The sequence below is a fragment of the Tursiops truncatus genome, chromosome 7, assembly GCF_011762595.2.
Source record: "Tursiops truncatus isolate mTurTru1 chromosome 7, mTurTru1.mat.Y, whole genome shotgun sequence".
NCBI classification, from domain to species: Eukaryota; Metazoa; Chordata; class Mammalia; order Artiodactyla; family Delphinidae; genus Tursiops; species Tursiops truncatus.
This window is the reverse complement of record NC_047040.1, coordinates 7,834,367-7,856,029: the sequence shown is the minus strand read 5'-3', so window position 1 is coordinate 7,856,029 and position 21,663 is coordinate 7,834,367. Positions and strand designations below refer to the sequence as shown.

At 39.8% G+C, this 21,663-nt stretch overlaps 1 protein-coding gene across 17 annotated transcripts in view; it reads left to right on the top strand.

Moving 5' to 3' along the window:
• The window catches only part of DIS3L2 (DIS3 like 3'-5' exoribonuclease 2), a 373,682-nt gene that overhangs the window by 38,323 nt on the left and 313,696 nt on the right, over positions 1-21,663 (top strand). For all 17 annotated transcript variants that reach the window (XR_012332932.1, XR_002173993.3, XR_002173994.3 and 14 more), the window contains exons 2-3: positions 15,651-15,799; positions 16,317-16,474. Coding sequence is in view for 14 of the 17 variants with exons in the window: in XM_073807105.1 (XP_073663206.1) it covers positions 15,748-15,799; positions 16,317-16,474 (210 nt within the window). In the remaining 3 variants the exon portion in view is untranslated. The remainder of the gene's footprint in view (positions 1-15,650; positions 15,800-16,316; positions 16,475-21,663) is intronic.

The following is a 21,663-nucleotide window of genomic DNA, read 5'->3' as shown; positions in this document are numbered from 1 at the left end:
CACTACTTATTGAAGAGACTTTTTTCTCCATTGTATATATTCTTGCCTCCTTTGTTATAGATTTATTGGCCGTAAGTATGTGGGTTTATTTCTGGGGTTGCTTTTTGGTTCCATTGATCATGTGTCTGTGTTTGTTCCAGTACCATCCTGTTTTGATTACTGTACCTTTGTAATATAGTCTAAAGTCAGGGAGTGAGATTCCTCCAGCTCTGTTCTTCTTTCTCAAGATTGTTTTGGCCAGTTTGGGGACTTTGTTCTTTCCATACAAATTTTAAAATTATTTGTTCTAGTTCTGTGTAAAATGCCATTGGTAATTTGATAGGGATTGCATTGAATCTGTTGATTGCCTGGGTACTATGGTCATTTTAACAATATTCTTCCAATCCAAGAATGCGGTATATCCTTCCATTTGTTTGTGTCATCTTTGGTATCTTTCATCAGCGTCTTATAGTTTTCAGAGTACAGATCTTTTGCCTTGTTTGGTATGTTTATTCCTAGGTATTTTATTCCTTTTGATGCAATTTTAAACGGGTTTTTTTTTTTTTCTGCTTTCTCTTTCTGATAGTTTATTATTAGTGTATAGAAAAGCAACAGATTTCTGTATATTAAGCTTGTATCCTGCAACTTGACTGAATTCATTTATTAGTTCCAGTAGCTTTTTGGTGGAGATTTTTGGGTTTTCTATGGCGTTATCATGTCATCTGAAAATAGTGACAGTGTTACTTCTTTGCTTCTAATTTGAATGCCTTTTATTTCTGTTGATTGCTCTGGCTAGGACTTCCAGTACTATGTTGAATAGAAGTGGTGGGAGTGGGCATCCTTGTTTTGTTCCTAAATTTTGTGGGAAGGCTTTTAGCTTTTCACCATTGCATATGATGTTGGCTGTGTGTTTGTTGTAAATGGCTTCTATTATATTGAGATATGCTCTCTCTATACTCACTTTGGTGAGAGTTTCTATCATTGATGGATGTTGAATTTTGTCAAATGCTCTTTCTGTGTCTATTGAGATGATCATGTGATTTTTTCCCCCTTCCTTTTGTTAATGTGGTATATCACATTGATTGATTTGTGAATGTTGAACCATCCTTGCTTGCGTGCCTGGAATATATTCCACTTGATCAGGGAGTATGATCCTTTTTATATATTGTTGGAATTAGGTTGCTAATATTTTGATGAGGATTTTTACATCTATATTCATCAAAGATACTGGCCTGCAGTGTTCTTCTTTTTGTATTGTATTTTGTCTGGTTTTGGTATCAGGATAATGATGGCCTTGTAGAATGAATTTGGGAGTGTTCTGTCCTCTTCAGTTTTTCGGAATAGTTTGACACGGATAGGTATTTCCTCTTCTTTATATGTTTGGTAGTATTACCCCGTGAAGCCATCTGGTCCTGGACTTACGTTTATTGGGAGCTTTTTTTTTTTTAATTACAAATTCAGTTTCACTACTAGTGATCAGTCTGTTCAGATTGTTTCTTCCTGATTCAGTCTCGGCACGTTGTATGTTCATAGAAATTTGTCCATTTTTTTCTTGTTTGTCCAGTTTGTTGGCACATAACTGTAGAATTCTCGTATGATTTTTTGTATCTCTATGGTATTGGTTGTTATTTCTCCGCTTTCGTTTCTTATTTTATTTGGGTTCTCTCTTCTTGATTAGCCTGGCTAAAGGTTTATCAATTTTGCTTATGTTTTCAGAAAACCAGCTCTTGGTTTCATTGATCTTTTGTGTTGTTATTTTGGTCTCTATTTTATTTATTTCCTCTCTGATCTTTATTGTTTCCTTCCTTCTGCTGACTTTGGTTTTGTTTGTTCTTCTTTTTCTAATTCCTTTAGATGGTAGGTTAGGTTGTTTACTTGAGATTATTCTTGTTTTTTGAGGAAGCCTTGTATTGCTATAAACTTCCCTCTTAGAACTGCTTTTGCTGCATCCTATAGATTTTGGAAAGTTGTGTTTCCATTTTTATTTTTCTCAAGGTATTTTTTGATTTCCTCTTTGATTTCTTCATTGAGCTGGGTTTTTTTTAGTAGCATGTTGTTTAGTCTCCATGTGTTTGTGCTTTTTCCATTTTCCTCTCTATAATTGAGTTCTAGTTTCATACTGTTGTGGTCAGAAAAAATGCTTGATATAATTTCCATCCTCTTAAATTTGTTGAGACGTGTTTTGTGGTGTTAGCATATGATCTATGCTGGAGAATGTTTCATGTTTTCTTGAAAAGAATGTGTATTCTGCTGGTTTTGAATGGAATGTCCTGTAGATATCTATTATTCCAACTGGTTTATTATGCTGTTTAAAACTACAGTCGCCTTATTGATTTTCTGTCTGGATGATCTGTCCATTGATGTTGGTGGGGAGTTAAAGTCCTCTACTATTATGGTATTATTGTCAGTTTCTCCCTTTGTGTGGGTTAATATTTGCTTTATATATTTAGGTGCTCCTGTATTGGGTGCAGGTATGTTAACAAGTATATATAATATTCTCTTCTCTTATTGATCCCTTTATCATTATATAATGCCTTTCTTTGTCTTTTGTTATAAGACTTTGTTTTAAAGTCTGTTTTGTCTGATATGAGTATTGCTCCCCTTGCTTTCTTATTGTTTCCATTTGCATGAAATCCTTTTCTATCACCTCTCTTTCAGTCTTTGTGTGTTTTTAACTCTGATGTGAGTCTCCAGTAAGCAGCATATAGATGGGTCTTGTTTTCTTTTACCCAATTAGCCACCCTATATCTTTTGATGGGAGCATTTAGTTTATTGACATTCAAAGTAATTATTGATTGGTATGTACTTATTGCAATTTTATTACTTGTTTTCTGATTGTATTTCTCTGTTGCTTTCTTCTTCTTTTTGTTTCTTCTCTTGTGATTTGATTTTCTTTAGTAGTATGTTTGTGTTCCTTTCTTTCTAGTTTTTGTGTATCTGTTGTAGGCTTTTTGATGTGGTTACCATGGGGTTCATATATGTTGACCTATAACTATACTTACTTGTTTTAAACTGATAGTCATATACGTTCAAACACATTCTAAAAGGTCTACCATTTTTACTCCTCCCCCATATTTTGTGGTTTTGATGCCATATTTTATATTTTCATGTTTATCCATTAGCTGTTTGTTACAGTTACAGTTGCTTTTAAAATTTTTTGTAATCTTTGTACTACTTTATTTAAGTGGTTGATCTCAGTCCTTACCATTAATTTGCCTTTCCTGGTGGGATTTTTCCTTTCCTACAGATTCTTAGTTCTTGTTATAGCCTTTTCTTTTTACTTAGAAAAGCCCTTTTAACATTTATTTTAGCGTAGGTTTAGTATTAATGAACTCTTTTGGTTTTTGCTTTTCTGAGAAGTTCTTTATCTCTCCTTCAATTTTAAATGATAATGTTGCTGGGTAGAGTGTCCTAGGTTGCAGGTTTTTCCCTTTCAGCCACTCCCTTTTGCCCTGCAGAGTTTCTGCAGAAAAATCATCTGATAGCCCTGTGGGGGTTCCCTTGTACATGACTCTTTTTCACTTGCTGCCTTTAGGATTCTCTCTTTTTCTTAACTTTTGCTATTTTAATTGTGATACATCTCAGTGTGAGTCTGTTTCGGTTCATCTTATTTGGGTCCTTTTGTGCCTACTATATCTTCTTAAGGTTTGGGAGTTTTTCAGCTGTAATTTCATCAAATACATTTTTGACCCTCTTCTCTCATTTCTCCTTCTGGGACTTCTATAATGTGAATGTTGGTGTGCTTGATGTTATCTCAGACAGCTCTTAAATTGTTCTCATTTTTTTTTTTGCGGTACGCAGGCCTCTCACTGTTGTGGCCTCTCCCGTTGCGGAGCACAGGCTCCGGACGCGCAGGCTCAGCGGCCATGGCTCACGGGCCCAGCCGCTCTGCGGCATGTGGGAGCCTCCCGGACCGGGGCATGAACCCGTGTCCCCTGCAGCGGCAGGCAGACTCTCAACCACTGCGCCACCAGGGAAGCCCCTGTTCTCATTTTTAAAAGTTGTTTTTCTTTTTGCTGTTCTTATTGAGTGATTTCCGTTAGTCTATCTTCCAGATCACTTCTACATTCTTCTGTTTCACTTAGTCTGCTACTCATTCCTTGTAGTGTGTTTTACCTTTCAGTTGTTGTATTCTTCAGTTCTCACTGGTTCTTTTTTATATTTTCTAGCTCCTTGTTAAAAGTCTCACTGTTTGTCTATTCTTTTCCCTAATTCAGCTAGCATCCTTATTACTGATGCTTTGAATTCTTTATCTGGTAAATTGTATATTTCTGTTTAATTATTTTTTTTCCTAGGGATTTTCTCTTGCTCTTTCAATTGAGACCAGTTCCTCTGTCTTTTCATTTTGCTTAACTTTCTCTGTCTCTGTGAATTTAAGTGAACTCGTTACCTATTGCTGTCTTAAAGGGGTGTCCTTATGTGAGAGTGTCCCTGTACAGCATGTGTGTGCCCAGTGCCTTTAGTGGGAGAACTGGATTTGTTGTGAACAGGAGTCACCATCTTTCTTTGAGGTGTGCTGGCAGCTGTCACCTTGGTAGGAGGTGGGGCTGGAGATGGAAAGGCTGGGGCGGAGCCAGCTGTGAGGCAGGACTTCCCCTCTGCTCAGTGACCATTACTGCCTTATTGGGGGGTGGGGTTGGATCTCAAGATGATGGAGCAGAAGCCCTGAGGTTCTGGTCTGAGCTGGCTCTGTTCCGTTTAAGTGTGTGTTCTCCCCTCTTTCAGCACTGGCACCCTTGCCCCAGAGGGGGCCAGTGCTAGAGCAAGAGGGGCCTGTGTGGGCTCTCAGCTCATGATGGGGTGCAGGCCATGGTGAGATGGCTGCTGTCACAGATTGGAACTGCCCCCACGTGCTGCCTGTGTAAGTGCCAGCAACGGCCGCCTCTGCCATGCTGAGACACCACCCTGGGTCCCAGTTGCCTTTGTGTCCCACAGCCAAGTTCTCTTCCCACTTGTGGTAGCCCTTGCTCCAGTGTGGAGCTGTGAGGTGAAGTAAGTGTGGCTCTGGTGTACACTCAGCTCAGGCTAGGAAACGTGCCAGTGCAGTTGTGGGAAACTGGGCAGCCACTGGAGCAGTCCTTGTTCTGCTCTCTCCGCCCTGCTTAGGAAGCAAGCCAGCACTTGCACCCTCCTCATGAGTGGAATCCAGGCTTCCCACAGCTCTCCTGTTACTCCTAGTAGCCCTCCATCTAGCCAAGGGAGCTTGTCTTCCCTGGGTTGGGCCCAAAACACTTGCTCCCCAGGGTGGATCTCTGCATGTGTATTCTTCCTTTTCCTCTAAATCCCCTCCCAGTGGCGCAAGTTCTGACCTGATTGCTTCTCTTCCCTTCCTGCTGGATTCCATGTGGATCTTTCTTACAGCCTTGGTTGTACAGGAGTCTTTCTGCCAGTTTCCAGTTAGTTTTCAGTGAGAATTGTTCCTCATGTAGATGTATTTTTGATGTGTTTGTGGGGGGAGGTGAGTTCCACATCTTCCTACTCCACCATCTTGATTGATCCCCCCCAGTTTGGTTTTAAGTCATTTTTCCAGCTTCACTGCCAAGCATGGGCTCTTCTGACTTACCATTTTCATCAGGAATTCACATGGTATGATATTGAAAAAATCTTTAGTAAGAGATGAGACCTGGAAGGTAGGTGTATTAGTCAGGGTTTTAGAGAAACAAAACCACTAGGACATGGATATGGAAAGGTATTTATCATGAGGACTGGCTCATGCAGTCATGGAGGCTAAGAAGGCCCACGGTCTGCTCTCTGCAAGCTAGAGACCTAGGAAAGCAGGTGGTGTAATTCAGTGAGTCTGAAGGACTGCGAACCAGGGGGCTGATGATGTACATTCCAGTCAAGGTCTGAAGGTCTGAGAACCAGGAGTGCCGAGGGCAGAAGTTCAGTGTCCCAGCTCAAGTAATCAGACTGGAAGGGCCAAATTCTTCCTTTCTCTGCCTTTTTGTTTTACTCAGACTCTCAACATACTGTATGATGCCCACCCGCATTAGGGAGGGTGAACTGCTTTACTGAGTCCGCCTATTCAAGTGCTAATTTCATCCAGAAACATTTTCACAGGTAGACTGAAATAATGTTTAGCCAAATATCGGCACCCTGTGATCCAATGAAGTTTAACACATAAAATTAACCATTACAGGGCTTCCCTGGTGGTGCAGTGGTTGAGAGTCCACCTGCCGATGCAGGGGACACGGGTTCGTGCCCTGGTTCAGGAGGATCCCACATGCCTCGGAGCAGCTGGGCCCGTGGGTCATGGCCGCTGGGCCTGTGCGTCCGGAGCCTGTGCTCTGCAATGGGAGAGGCCACAGCAGTGAGAGGCCCGCGTACCGCAAAAAAAAAAAAAAAAAAAAAGAAAGAAAAATAAAAAATTAACCATTACGTTGGATTAGATTACAGAGTTGCATTGAGGAACCCTTAAGGGTTTTGGAAATGCTGTTCATAAACTATCTTCTGTGTTTTAGGTGAAACATGGATTGAGGAAAAGAGATGAGTCGTTGAGAGACCTGTTAAGAATCTTGTCATCTTTAGGCTACGCTATTGCAACAATCTGAATTCAGACAGTGCTAATCAAGTTGGAAAGGAAGGAATCTGTTTAGGATACATTTTGAAGACAGAATAGACAAAATACGGTAATAGAGTATTATTAATGGAGAGAAAGAATTTAGATGACTGCTGTTTGCTGCCTACCGATGATAATGATGTCATTAATCTGGATGCAGTATGCAGGCAGAAAATCTGGTTTGAGGTCAATAATAACTTGAATTAGAAACATGTTGCATTCAAAGTGCTTGCCAATATTATTCAACAGGAAGTTGGAAAGTTAAAGGAGAACTTCAGAGAGAAGGGTTGGAGATGTAGATTTAAAACTCTTTAACAGAGAAGTGAAATGAGTCTTAATAATAGAACATTGCAAATGGTAGGAACTGAAGAGGTAAGTGAAAGAAGAGGAGTCATCAAGGAAATTTGAGAATTGCAGAGAGAGTTAGAAGAACCAGGTGACTGCTGTGTCCTGGATGTCACTGGAGAAGAATGTGTAGTCCAAGGGGCTGATGAGTGGCATCCTGTTCTGGGGTGGCCTAGAAGAAAATAACTGAGACTATACCATTGTCCTGGTGATGAGGATTTTCCTCCCTGGGAATACTGAAAGCTTTATTTCATTGTAGAGATGAGGGCAAACATCATATTCCCAGGGGGATTAAAGAGTATGTCATGGGGAAATAGAGCTTGTGAGTCTAGACCACATTTTCAAACTTTGGCAGAGACGGGAATGAGAGAAATAGAATGGTATCTGGTAGCTTGAAGCGTGCAGAATAAGAGCAGGGCCAGGCCCTTGATTTGGATATATTCTGTTAGGGAGGCTACTGTGGAGAGAATAATGAGTATGACAAAGTTCTAGAGTAGATAGATAAAAATTGGATGAAGAGGGCTTCCCTGGTGGTGCAGTGGTTGAGAGTCCGCCTGCCAATGCAGGGGACATGGGTTCGTGCCCCGGTCCAGGAGGATCCCACATGCCACGGAGCGGCTGGGCCCGTGAGCCATGGCCGCTGAGCCTGCGTGTCCAGAGCCTGTGCTCCGCAATGGGAGAGGCCACAACAGTGAGAGGCCCACATACCAGAAAAAAAAAAAAAAAATTGGTTGAAGAACACACCTTGAGGAGGTTGTCAACATGTAGGGACGTTTCTTCCTCTCATACAGGATGAGAGGAGAGGATAGATGAAATCATAGAGAGCTTTTGTCAGAAAGAAGAGTGAGTCCGTATAGGGGAGAGTTGGGAATTGAAGGCATTGACTGTAAATGAGAGAGTTAAGGGTTAGGTTGACACTTCCTCTTCCAGCTATAGCATAGAAAATAATTGGAAACCAATCTTCCTTCTGAGAACAACTAGAAAAGCTCACTACCACCCTCTCTCCCCCAGCAAAGGAAAAAAAAAAAAAGAATTGAAGGTATTTGAGAGGTAATAAGAATGAATATCTAGGAGAGAATAAAGGCTTAGGGAGATAAGGCTAGTGTTTCGTGTTGTTTGTCTCCTACAGATGTTTACTAATTTTTGGAGGGATCAGCTGAAAGACTTAGAAGCTGAAAAACTGAGTGGTGAATTTGATAATCTCTTAGGGCCAGAGAGAAAAGGATTAGAATTTAGGCCCTGCCCAGGTTGGGAGTGTGTGGCCTTAGTGAAACAGTCTTATTTGGGATTGGTAGATACACCTACAAGTAAGGGTGACTGCATCTATATAGGCCTTTAAAGGAGTTGTAACTCTACTTTGAATACATTTAAACCCTGAAAAAAGATTAAGGTAATTTGTTTTATTTGTCTTAGGTGCTTGGCAGAAGCAAATGTAAATCCTGTTTGAAAGATGATAACATTATACTAGACCTTAAATTATTACTAGAAACATTTTGAAAGTATAATGTCCAGCCCATAATAATAAAAAAGAAAATCAGGCACATGATCAAACAACACAAACAAAATCAAACGGAAGAAACAGAAGGTAATATTAGATCAATAGGGACCTCTGATATTGGAGTTTTTAGGAGCCAACTTTAGTATAGCTATTCTTACCTTGTGCAAAGAGAAAAGATTCACCATTTTCCACAGAGAACTGAATACTTTTGAAAGAATGATATGGAAAATCTAGACTTGAAAACATGATAACTGAAATTAGGAACTTGATGGGTTCAACAGAAGATTAGATATAGCTGAAGAGAAAATTAATGAAGTGGAGAGTTACTGAAGCAATTGAGGGAGACATTAAGACTTTGAGAAGGTCAAAAGTGTGTAATTGGAGTCCCAGACAAGGGGTTGAGAAAGAATGGGGCAGAAGTGATACTGAAGGAAATTTGCTGAAAGCTTTCCATAACTGTTGAAACTTATCAAGCAATAGATTCTCAAAACCTTATTAAGACTATGCAGAATAAAAAGAAATCCATACCTTGGTATATTGTATAAACCTGTAGATAACCAAAGACAAAGAAAAAAATTTCAAAAGCTGTCTAGAGATGGGGAGAGGGAATAAAGTATGCTTTCAAAGAACCAACAAGTAGACTAATGGCTAACTTCTCAGCAGACACAATGGAAGCCAGAAGACGATGGAATGATATCTTCACATTAGAGAATAACTGTCAATCTAGAATTTTAAAACCTGCGATAATATCCTACAAAAATAAAGATGAAATACAGATATTTCAGACTTGACAGTTTTTCAGTTGCACTAGCCACTCTTTAAAATGTTTGAAAGACAAATGTGGCTAGTGGCTACCTTATTGGGCAGCACAGATATTGAAAATTCCCATCATTTCAGAAAGGACAGCATTGCTATAGATATTAAGAAAGCCATGAGGATATTTTGAAGAACCACGCCCTCCCCCCCAAAAAAAGGGGAACCTTTAGGTGATATTGACAAATGCTTAAAAAATGCAAATTAACAAAACTGATCTAAAAAGAAATTTAAAAATTGAAGCTATTTAAATGTTATTTTTTTTGTGTGTGTGTATGTGACGTCTGCCTTTAGTATCAGGGGGAATACTATCCCCATAGAATTAATTAGGGAGTATTTCTCCTACTTTTTTAGAAGAGTTTGAAAAGGATTGGTGTTATTTTTTCTTTCTGTTTGGTAGAATTCACCAGTGAAGCTACCTGGGCTTTTTTTATTGGAAGATTTAAAATTACCAGTTTAATTTCTTTATTTTTTATATGTCTATTTAAATTTTCTATTTCTTCATAAGTCAGCTTCAGTAATTTGTGTTCTTCTAGGAATTTATCCATTTCATCTAAGTTGTCTAGTTGGCATAAAGTTGTTCACTGATTCCCTTATAATCATTTTCATTTCTATAAAGTTAGTAGACCTGTCCCCTTTTTCATTCCTGTTTCTGTGATCATCCTGTGGAGGTGGAATGGACCCCTTCCCAATTAGTAGGATGTCTATACTGATTGCCCTCTGTACATCAAGAGAATGTGAGAGAAAATTTATTACTCACCTAGGAGACTCCTGGGGAGAGAAGGGTGGGTATAAGCATCTCTGGCCTGGCTTGAGCCAGAGGGAAGGAGTGAGTTTGGCCTTTATAATGGTTAGGGGACTGAAGATGCGAAGGTCCCATGTGCAGGCTGGGGATTTTTGAAATGTGAATTTCCCTCTCGTGCCAAAAAAGGTGGGGATGCAATGGACTTTCTTATCAACCTGTCCAGGTTGGGTCAAAGGGGAAGGGGGAGGTGAGGCTTAAGGTAAATTAGTGGTCAAACATCAAAAAATGAAGCCAGACTCTTTATTACAAATTGTAAATTTTGGTTAAAATTTTTTTTGCAATTTTTGATTTTTCTTCAGATTGGATAATCTTGATTGATCTGTTTTTCCATGTTTATTGATTCTTTCTTCTGTTAGCTCAGATCTGCTCTTGAGTTCCTCCAGTGAAATTTTCATTTCAGTTGTTCTGTCTTTCAACTTGGAATTTCCATTTGGTTCTTTTAAAATAATTTCAATCTCTTACTGATATTTTTTATTTGATGAATCATTGTCATCATAGTTTCCTTTAAAGATGGTTTCTTTTAGTTCTTTGAACATATTTATAATAGCTGCTTTGAAGTCTTTGTTGCCTGAATCTAAAATCTAGGCTCACTTAGAGATAATTTTTATTGAAACTATCCCCGCCCCATTGTATGGGTCAGACTTTTCTGGGTTTTTTTTTTTGCATATCTTATAATTTTTGTTGAAATCTGGATGTTGTTGATAATATATTCTGCATTCTGATTCCTTTTCCTGCAGAGTTGGAGGTGGTTCCTCTGTTTGTTTAGCGGCTTGCATGGGCTAATTCTGTGGAGTCTGTTTCTCTCATGGTGTGTAGCTAGCTGCTCATGTCTCTGCTCAGTTCTTTTTTTCTTGTTTTTATTTTTAAGCATGACTTTCTGATAGTTGCCCTTGAGTCAGCATATCTTAGTGGTCAGCTTATGATTAGTCAGAAGTTGTGTTTAAACTCCTTGAAACGATGAGGCCCCCACCCTTTGTCAGTGGTCCTGGTGAGACTTGGGAAATGCATTCAAAATTGAGGCAGTTTACAAGTCTGCCCTGGATTTTGCTTTCTGTATTTGCAAGGCTCACATTCATCCAGGGATGAATAGCTCTCTAGGACCCACTCATTTCTCTCCTGTATGTTTACAGTCTTGAGCATACACACAGCAGGAAAATGTAGATTCTTACAAGACGCACTTTGGTTGTCTCATTCCCTGATTCTTCCTGTTATATTTCTGGTTGGTCTCTTGATCTGTTGCTTGCCCTAACTGGTATTACAAACCAGACTAGCTGTGATATTGGCCTTTCCTGATTTTTTGCCCCTTAAATCACTGTTGTCGTTAAAAATGCCTGTGGGCGTGGAATTCTTCTCGCTCTGCTCCAAATAAATTTAGCTCTCTCTGGTAGTGGGGTTGCCAGTCATTACCGCTTGCCCTGCCCTATTAGGACTTCCACATCAAGAAACTGGGGGTAGGTGTAGGATGGTGGGAGCCCTAGGCTAAACCACCATACATTTCCACTGTTGTTACTGAGATTCAGTAGATTTTTCTTGAATAAACACTTCTCAATTTGTTGTATGTCTTCGGTTAATATCCAGATCCTTAAATGGTTGGTTTTGATAATTTTGTCCATTTTTATTGTTGGGGATAATATTTGTCAAACTCCTCATTCAACCATTCTGGGGGTTCTTTCCCCTGCCTTCTCTCTCAGTTTCTCTGTCTCATTTTTAAACATTTAAATTTTATTCATACTAAATTTTATTTCAGAATATGTTATGAAGTAGGGATCTATTGGCTATTTTTTAAAAAAATGGCATTAAGTAGTGTTTTAACATTACTTAACTATTTCATGTGTTTCCCAATTATTTGCAATGTATATTTTTTATTTTTAAATTTCAGTGAGATTTATTTTAATCCCATCCTCTTTTTTTCTTTATTCCATTATTATATCCTCTTTCACATGTTTTTACCATCTCTCGCTTTCCATTGGCTCCATCTTAGCTTCTGAATAGGCTTAACCTTCTCTTTCTTTAAACCTCTCATGACTTATCTCCTTGAGTTTCCTTCACTACCCAGGTTCATTAATTTCTTCTGTTCTTGCTACTCATAAGGCTGAATGAGACTAGGGTAAGGCAAGTGAGATGCCTAGGGCACAAACATTTAAGGAGGCACTTATCTTGGAGTCCTACAAGCATGGGGATGGCACTTGTGTCACTTAGCTTTCATAAATTTTGTGTCCTAGGTGCCTTGCTTGCCTCACCCTAGTCCTGGCTCTGCTACTCATATTTCTCTCTAGTATATATTTGTTGTAACCTGGTTTATTGTCCCAGATAGTCTTCATTTATTCAAATTTTTGAGCACCTGCTCTGTACTATACATTGGGTCTCAAGACACCACTTCTTTTACCCAGATGCTTTCTTTGTTTACACTTTCTCAAGTCTAGTGCTTTTCCTACATTACTCCTCATTCCTACTCTTTTGTACCATGTGACACTATTAACCATTACTGCCTGTTCATCCTAATCTTAGCCCAACTCTTCAGAATGTACAGCTCTTTCCATGGCAAGACACCCTCTCTAGGAGCCAGTGGGCAGTTGGGCAGTGTATCATTGGCCCTCATTCTGGAAGCTGGTGAGGATTAGCTGGTGACTTGTGCTTTTAGTGTGTCAGGGTAGGAGTGTCCAGGATTTTTACAGGGTTAATGGGCCTTCACAACTACATCACTGGGAAGGGAAGGTTGCTTGCTTGTTTGTCTTCTGCTTAGCATCTTGTATTCTTGGAATCTTTCCATCTGCTTCCAGTGCTTTGATACCCAAAGGCAGACTTTGACTCTGCTCGGCTGGTCTGGCTTATTCCTGCTGACTTTGTTTCCTGGTTTTCCATTCTTTGCTGATTTGTTTTTAGCATGGTTTCCCTGAATGACCCTGCTTTGCTTGGTGTTCTCACTGCTTGCTCATGAAAACAAACTCATCCAGTCATTTAAGGAGTGATTATTGAGCACCTGTTCTATCCTAGGTACTGTGGGAGCCAGTGGGATTATAGTGATGATCTCAACTAAACATTCCTTATATTCCTGAGCTAGACAGAAAAGTTAGGTGTAAATCACACCAACTGAGGCATTTGCTGTGAAAAAAGGTTACAAATGCAGCTGGCCTAGGACATTTGAGTTGAGATCTCTGTGCCTCCGTCTCACTTGACTGGCAGTATCTCCCCTTAACTTTGAACTCTTGCCTGCATCAAGCCTTGATATGAAGCGCCCCATTGTCAATCCTGGCTCTTGGTTTTGGATTGCCTTTCTCCTGCTTGCAGCTTGCTCCAGCCCCTTGCCCCACCCAAGGCTGCCATTATTTGTTTTCTTAGTAGTTCGTGCAAACCCTGATCATGAACCTGTCTTCCTTTGGAAGTCATTGTCTCCCTTGTTTTCTTAGCATCAGACTCTATTGTTTTTTTCCCCTGTATCTTTATTAGCTTCTTTATTATGTTTTCTACTTCTTCTTCCTCTTTGCAAAAAAAGTTGCCCTCACCCAGATTTTGTCCTAGGCCCTCTTCTGCATCACCTTACCCCTTTTTGGCAATCTCTTCCATTCTAGAAAACGTTGGGTTACCGTCTTTATGCAAATGGCTGGCTAATTCATCTCTCTAAGTTATGCTCCAGTTTTCAAGTTCTTGATGTAGAAGTATGTATTTCCACGTGTAGAGGCGTATATATAGAGGTATGTATTGCCATGTAGAGGTATATAATACCCCAAGTAGAATTCATCATCTTCTCTAACTTAGTGATGTTATCATCTCCCAGTCTCCTTACTTGAAATCTCACGCAATTGCCACCTCCTTGCTCTCCTTCAGAAATGCCTGGTTGCCAAGTGGTGCCAGTTTTCCTATGTAATATACCATGTTAACGGTCTGTTCGTTTCAGTGTCTGCAGCTGCAACTCTAGTTCGGGCCTTCCTTTCCTTTCACCCAGTCTGTTCTGGTTCTTCCCTGAGGTGCAGCTGCTGCCAGTCTTTCTCAACTCTAGATGACTCTAAATGTGCTATGCCAGGTTAATTTTTCCTGAAACACAACTTTGGTCTGTTGTTCTTCTCTTCCGCTCATTCATGCTTCAGAAATTCCCTACCGCCTTTGAGAAACGGGGCAGGTTTTCTAGACCTCCCAACTTGTTTTATTTTCCTTGCCACTGCCTCCCTTCATATAGGCTGGACTCCATCCAAATGGAATTAATGTGGCAAGAACCTGCCTGTGTTTTTCTGTTTGTGTGTCTATATATTTTTTTCCTTTTGCCAACAGTATGCTTTTCTCACATTCTCAGCTCTTAACATCTTTCCTGAAGCTCTCTTGGATTTCCTGATCTGGAGATTCTCTCTTCCATCATATGTACATTACCCATACGTAAAAAAAAAGTGCTTATCACTCCCCAACTTGTATTAGTTGTTATTTTAATATGAGTTCTATAAGTCTAATTAACTTTTGTATCCCTCACTATGCCTAGTGTATAGTATCTTGCAGAAATAGTTGTTGAATTAAGGAGTGGATGAATGCATTTCTGAATGAAACCAGCAGATGGTCTGGACTCCTCTGTGTGCCTTTTCCACTACCTTGTTGTTTATCTAAGACCATCTGTTTCTCTCTCTTCTTGAAACTTCTTGACTTTATCTCTGAATCTCTTCACATATCACTAAGTGGCTTGTTACTCTGTCTCTGTTGCTTCTGCTCTCCTGAGTTAGTATTAATTTCAATTTAAAGAAAAATTACATCATTTTGGTGAAGGATGTGTGTGGGAAGTTTAGAGGAAAGGGTTTTAGTGTTCAGAATGACATCTTGATCCACTTTATGGGAAAGCAGGCTGCCCATCCAGATTTTGAGAATTTGCAAGTATAGGCTTGAATCCTGGGCCTGTGGCCAGCAGAGAATAGAAAGTAGATGTAGTGATGACATGTTCAGTGTCCAGGTCAAAGGCCAGGGGGCCAGCTGCAGGGCCCCACATTCCAGTCCGCTGAGCCAGGCAGCTGCCTTGTATTCCTTAGGAGCAGCTGCCGGAGCTTCTGGTCAGATGACTGGTTTGAAGTGATGGCAGGTAAGAGTAGGGAAGTAGATGTCTAACTACAGTATTCCCATTTTTTGAAAGCTAGTGAATCATCTGCAGTTCCATGCGTAGTTGTGGACATCTGGTTGTGGCAGTAAATTAGGTTATGTTTATATTGATGAATGCTAAGGAATTGATTTATTTGATTTTGTAGAAGAACGTCATTTGTCTAAGGTTAAACTTAGTAAATGCCGCATCTCTTGAGCCCTAGTTTAGCACCTATTTCATTATAGACTTTAGATTCTAGATCTTTATACCATTTTTCAAAACCATATTCCCTCCTGCTCTTGTACATTCCCCTAGCTGAATAGAACCTCAGAACTCCTTAATTTCAACCTCATTGCCCTATTTGTGGAGATTTTTAGTTGGAGGGGCCCAAACAAGCAGGCTGGTGATACCCATGAAGTTGAAGACCTTGAAAAGCAAGTGAGGACAGATGGTGTGCTTGACTAACTGCCTAGGAGAAAGTGACGCCAGGACCCAGGAGGGATACCACATTGCCTTTGCCATCCAAGCCCTAAATTTCCCAGAGCACAGAGGAGGCTTCAGGTTAACAGTTCTTCAGTCACCCATCTCTCTTTGGTTTCAGCTAGTGACAACTGAGCTGATCAAGGCCAGAAGAACTCTGAGCTGAGCAGTGGAGGCCCTCCGGGATCTAGAGAGAAGAGGTGACCGTGGAACCAGTAATGAGCCATCCTGACTACCGGCTGAACCTCCGGCCCCTGGGGACCCCCAGAGGTAGCAAAAGGAAAATGGAATCTGCTCTAGCAACTGGAGACCTGAACTAAAGTGGAATGGAGGTGCAGGGCGGGTCTTAGGACTGAGGGAGACTGTAATTCCCTTGGTGGCCTGTTCAGTATTCTCCTGTGTCATTTACTTTAGAATTGTGTGTTTTCTTGCTGTCGTAATTTATTGTTATATTGATTACAGTTGTTTAATCTCCTCTAGAAGAGTGATGATCTTTTAGTAATTCCTATTTTTAAAGGTTTGTGTCTATAACCAGCAAAGCATACTGAACCCATTATTCGGGTTATGTTCCGTGTATATTGTGGTGCTGATTTAAAATTCAGGTCTCAAATCTGTGTACATTTTATTCATGTTTCCTTATCAATGTTTCCTCTTTATGACTATTTGAAATCATTATCAGGGAATTTTATTATGTTTTGGTCTTTCTAAATAAGAAAAAAAAGGTGAAATATCTCCAGTTTTGGAGATAGACGTTTGAGTAGAGTTGATTGATGCCTCATGTTTCTAGGCGCGTCCTCTTTGGCTGGCCCACGTGGCGTTGGTGCTTCACCAGGTGACAAAAAGTCAAAGAGCAAGACCACACGAGGGAAGAAAAAAAGCATATTTGAAACCTACCTGTCCAAGGAGGATGTTTCAGAAGGCTTGAAGAGAGGAACACTTATTCAGGTGCTTAAAATATACTAGAAGGCTATTCCTTGATTATGTGGAATCAGAAGTAATCGATTACTCATTGAAACTGTTCATTTTTCTCTGCTGTGTGCTTTGAGAGAAATGATGACATAACAGGCCCAGGGCTTCCCACTTCTCAGACCGGCAGTATAACTAGAGGTGATAAGTGCCACCAGACTGTGACAAAGTGCTCTGAGGTTTGAGAGAAGGGAACCGTTACTTCCAGTTACGGTTGTCTAGGAGTGCTTTATTGGAAGGGATATATTAGAGCCAGGCCATGGATTGGTGCAGTTTGAATAAGTGGAGAGAAAGAGCTTTACAAGGGGACCAGTGTGGACTGCTAAGAGAGAAGTGGGATATAGCGTGTGGCTATAAGGAACATTGATAGGTCAGTTCGCCTGGAGCACATGGATGCTGCCTGACAGAGAATAAGCTTGAAAAGGAAACAGTAAATAGCAGCAGACAATATTTGTTGAGTGCTTTATAGTTTACAAAATATTTTTACAAGCTATTTCAGCAGTTTGGCTCAGCAAACGTTCAGCTATCCACTGTGAGCCAGGAACAGTTTATATAGTTAGGAGCACACAGCGTGGTTGCTCCCGAGATGAAGGTGGATGAGACTGACTTTCTATACTTTGAGCCTGCAGCCCAGTAGTGGAGCAGGCAGTCATGTGAACAGATGATTTGAGGATAAAGGGTAAGTGCTCAGATAAAAGTGTGACCACTTACTGGAGAATGTTGGGGGAAACCAGGAACTGTAGGAGATGACACCTGCGGTGAATATTGAAAGATGACTCATTTGGGTCTATTAAATGAGTGTTATGTGTGTGTGGGAAGGGAGTTATGGAAAGGTCGTGACACTGATGAAGACACGAACTGTGAAACAATATGGAGTGAGGCAGCTTAGGTCTCTTTAGGCGTGAAATCTGAGGCAGGTAGTAGGCAGTGAGATGGAGAGGGAGGCGAAGCCACATATTCTTTGAATTAGTCTATTTTATAATTCTTAGTTTAGTATAGAAACATTGCCATGTGTTACCTGGCTTGCTTGAAGATGTCGACTGTGTTCCATTTTCTCTCAGTCCGAGTGTCCAGCTTCTATATTTGTGTTTGGGGCTGGAGATCCGGCTAATTAACACATACTGTCATCTTCTCTTCCTTTTTATCACCTTTTGTATTTACCTGTGGTCACGTGCTTAATATAGACTCTTGAATGAAAATTTGTTTTTAACAAATTAATTAGTTGCTCGCTCTGATTTCAGAGGTACAGTTGGTTTTTTTTTTTTAAAGCTTCCCTTGATTTCTTTGATAAGGTCTCTCAGGAAAGTTAAAGGTTCGGTTGGACATTTGTTCATTCATTAATCCATTCATTTGCTGTTTGTCGTTCAGGGCACATACTGAACTTCATTTTATCTGCAAGTTTCTTGGCCCTCATCTTGTTCTGTGTATGAGGACCTGTTGTGCTTTTCCCATTCTCATCTCCTGCCGTTCTCTTCCAGGTACACTCTGCTCAGTTCACCCTGATCTTCGAAACTTTGCCAGTAAAAACTCTGTTCTTTGATTCCTCTATGACTTTGTACATACTGTTCCTGGTGTTGGGAATGCTTTCTCCCACTATCTTCATGTAATTGTGCTTGACCTTACCTAAATGTTACCCCCTTTACGAAGCCTCACTTTAATTCTCCAAGCAGAATTGGCCATTACCACTTTCCTGAAGCCGACATTTTTGTTTACCCTTTATTCTAAACTTATTATCATTTCTTGGAATTTATATTTCCTCAAATGGACTGTTCACTTCCTTGTGGGCATGGCCATATTTTATTCCCACAAATTAGCCCAATGACTGGCATTTGATTGATGCTTAATAAATTTATATCGAATAAATCTTTATTTACTGACTGAATAAAGGATCAAGGTACTGTCTTTGAAGAAGAATGAGAGGATCCTCTGTTGTTATGACTTGGAAGAAAAATTGTTTATAAAATTTACAAAGATAGGCTCAGGAAACTATTCTGCAATGGTATTATTTTTGCTCCCTCATATTAATTTTTGCTTTTGAAGCAACTCTTTGCTAATGTTAAAAAAAAAAAGGTGATCAATATAACAACTCTCATTCCCAGGAGTTTGTAAGTGATTCCTCCTGGCCTGTGACATCATGAGACTCTGCAGCCAGAGCCTCCCCCCACAGATGAGAACAGTTGTTCTTTGCAGATGGGAAAAGGAATGGGTTCCAGATATGAGGTCACCGTGTGAAATATACAACACTGTAAATAAGATTTTCATAGGCAGAGAAACAGAGTCCATCTGTGCAGGCCTTAATGGGTAAGGTAAAAGGCTAGTCAAGAAAAGAAATTTGAATGCTGTTGGAGAAAATTAAACTTATTAAATATATATATTAGATGTAAGCATTTGTTAGCTTTTGTATACAAACTTAAGTATATTGTGACATCCTTTTTCTTTCCCCAAAGAAACTTTTATTGAAAGATAAGAGATGTTTTTATTTTTTTATTTTTATTTACTTATTTTTTAATAGATCTTTGAGTATAATTGCTTCACAGTACTGTGTTAGTTTCTGTTGCACAGCAAAGCAAATCAGCCATATGCATACACGTGTCCCCATATCCCCTCCCTCTTGAGCCTCCCTCCCATCCTCACTATCCCACCCCTCTAGGTCATTGCAGAGCACCGAGCCAATCTCCCTGTGCTATGATGCTGCTTCCCACCAGCCAACTATTTTACATTTGGTAGTGTATATATGTCAATGCTACTCTCACTTTGCCCCAGCTTCCCCATCCCACCCAATGTCCTCAAGTCCATTCTCTATGTATACCTTTTTATTCCTGCCCTGCAACTAGTTTCATCAGTACCATTTTTTTTTGATTCCATTATATATGCGTTAGCATATGGTATTTGTTTTTCTCTTTCTGACTTGCTTCACTTTGTATGACAGACTCTAGATCCATCCACCTCACTACAAATAACTCAATTTCGTTTCTTTTTATGGCTGAGTAATATTCCACTGTATGTATGTGGCACATCTTCTTTATCCATTCATCTGTCGATGGACATTTAGGTTGCTTCCATGTCCTGGCTATAGTAAATAGTGCTGCAATGAACATTGTGGTACATGACTCTTTTTGAATTATGGTTTTCTCAGGGTATATGCCCAGTAGTGGGATTGCTGGGTCATATGGTAGTTCTATTTGTAGTTTTTTAAGGAACCTCCATACTGTTCTCCATAGTGGCTGTATCAATTTACATTCCCACTAACAGTGCAAGAGGGTTCCGTTTTCTCCACACCCTCTCCAGCGTTTATTGTTTCTAGATTTTTTGATAATGGCCATTCTGACTGGTGTGAGGTGATACCTCATTGTAGTTTTGATTTGCATTTCTCTAATAATTAGTGATGTTGAGCATCTTTTCATGTGCCTCTTGGCCATCTGTATGTCTTCCTTGGTGAAATGTCTATTTAAGTCTTCTGCCCATTTTTTGATTGGATTGTTTGTTTTTTTGACATTGAGATGCATGAGCTATTTGTATATTTTGGAGATTAATCCTTTGTCTCTTGTTTCATTTGCAAATATTTTCTCCCATTCTGAGGGTTGTCTTTTTGTCTTGTTTATGGTTTCCTTTGCTATGCAAAAGTTTTTAAGTTTAATTAAGTCCCATTTGTTTATTTTTGTTTTTATTTCCGTTACTCTAGGAGGTGGGTCAAAAAGGATCTTGCTGTGGTTTATGTCAAAGAGTGTTTTTCCTATGTTTTCCTCCAAGAGTTTTATAGTGTCTGGTCTTACATTTAAGTCTTTAATCCATTTGGGGTTTATTTTTTAAATATTATTATTATTTTTTGTGGTACGCGGGCCTCTCACTGTTGTGGCCTCTCCCGTTGTGGAGCACAGGCTCCGGATGCGCAGGCTCAGCGGCCATGGCTCACGGGCCTAGGTGCTCCGCGGCATGTGGGATCTTCCCGGACCGGGGCATGAACCCGTGTCCCCTGCATTGGCAGGCGGACTCTCAACCACTGCACCACCAGGGAAGCCCTGGAGTTTATTTTTGTGTATGGTGTTAGGTAGTGTTCTAATTTCATTCTTTTACATGTAGCTGTCCAGTTTTTCCAGCACCACTTATTGAGGAGGCTGTCTTTCCTCCATTGTATGTTCTTGCCTCCTTTGTCATAAATTAGGTGCCCATATGTGCGTGGGTTTATTTTTGGGCATTCTGTCCTGTACCATTGATCTATATTTCTGTTTCTGTGCCAGTACCATATTGTCTTGATTACTGTAGCTTTGTGGTATAGTTTGAAGTTGGGGAGCCTGATTCCTCCAGCTCCGTTTTTCTTTCTCAAGTTTGCTTTGGCTATTTGGGATCTTTTGTGTTTCCATACGAATTGTAAAATTTTTTGTTCTAGTTCTGTGAAGAATGCCATTGGTAGTTTGATAGGGATTGCATTGAATCTGTAGATTGCTTTGGGCAGTATAGTCATTTTCACAATATTGATTCTTCCAATCCAAGAGTGTGGTATGTTTCTCCATCTGCTTATGTCATTTTTGATTTCTTTCAGCATTGTTTTATAGTTTTCTGAGTACAAGTCTTTTGCCTCTTTAGGCAGGTTTGTTCCTACGTATTTTATTCTTTTTGTTGCAGTGGTAAATGGGAGTGTTTCCTTAATTTCTCTTTCTGATTTTTTGTTGTTGGTGTATAGGAATGCCAGAGATTTCATTTTGTATCCTGCAACCCTACCAAATTCATTGATTAGTTCTAGTAGTTTTTTTGTGGCATCTTTAGGGTTTTCTATGTATAGTATCATGTCATCTACAAACAGTGACAGTTTTACTTCTTCTTTTCCAATTTGTATTGTTTTTATTTCTTTTTCTTCTCTGATTGCTGTGGCTAGGACTTCCAAAACTATGTTGAATAAGAGTGGTGAGAGTGGACATCCTTGTCTTGTTCCTGATCTTACTGGAAATGCTTTCAGTTTTTCACCATTGAGTATGATGCTTGCTGTGGGTTTGTCATATATGGCCTTTATTATGTTGAGGTAGGTTCCCTCTATGTCCATTTTCTGCAGAGTTTTTATCATAAATGGGTGTTGAATTTTGTCAAAAGCTTTTTCTGCATCTATTGAGATGATCATATGGTTTTTATTTCTTAATTTGTTAGTGGTGTATCATATTGATTGATTTGCCTAT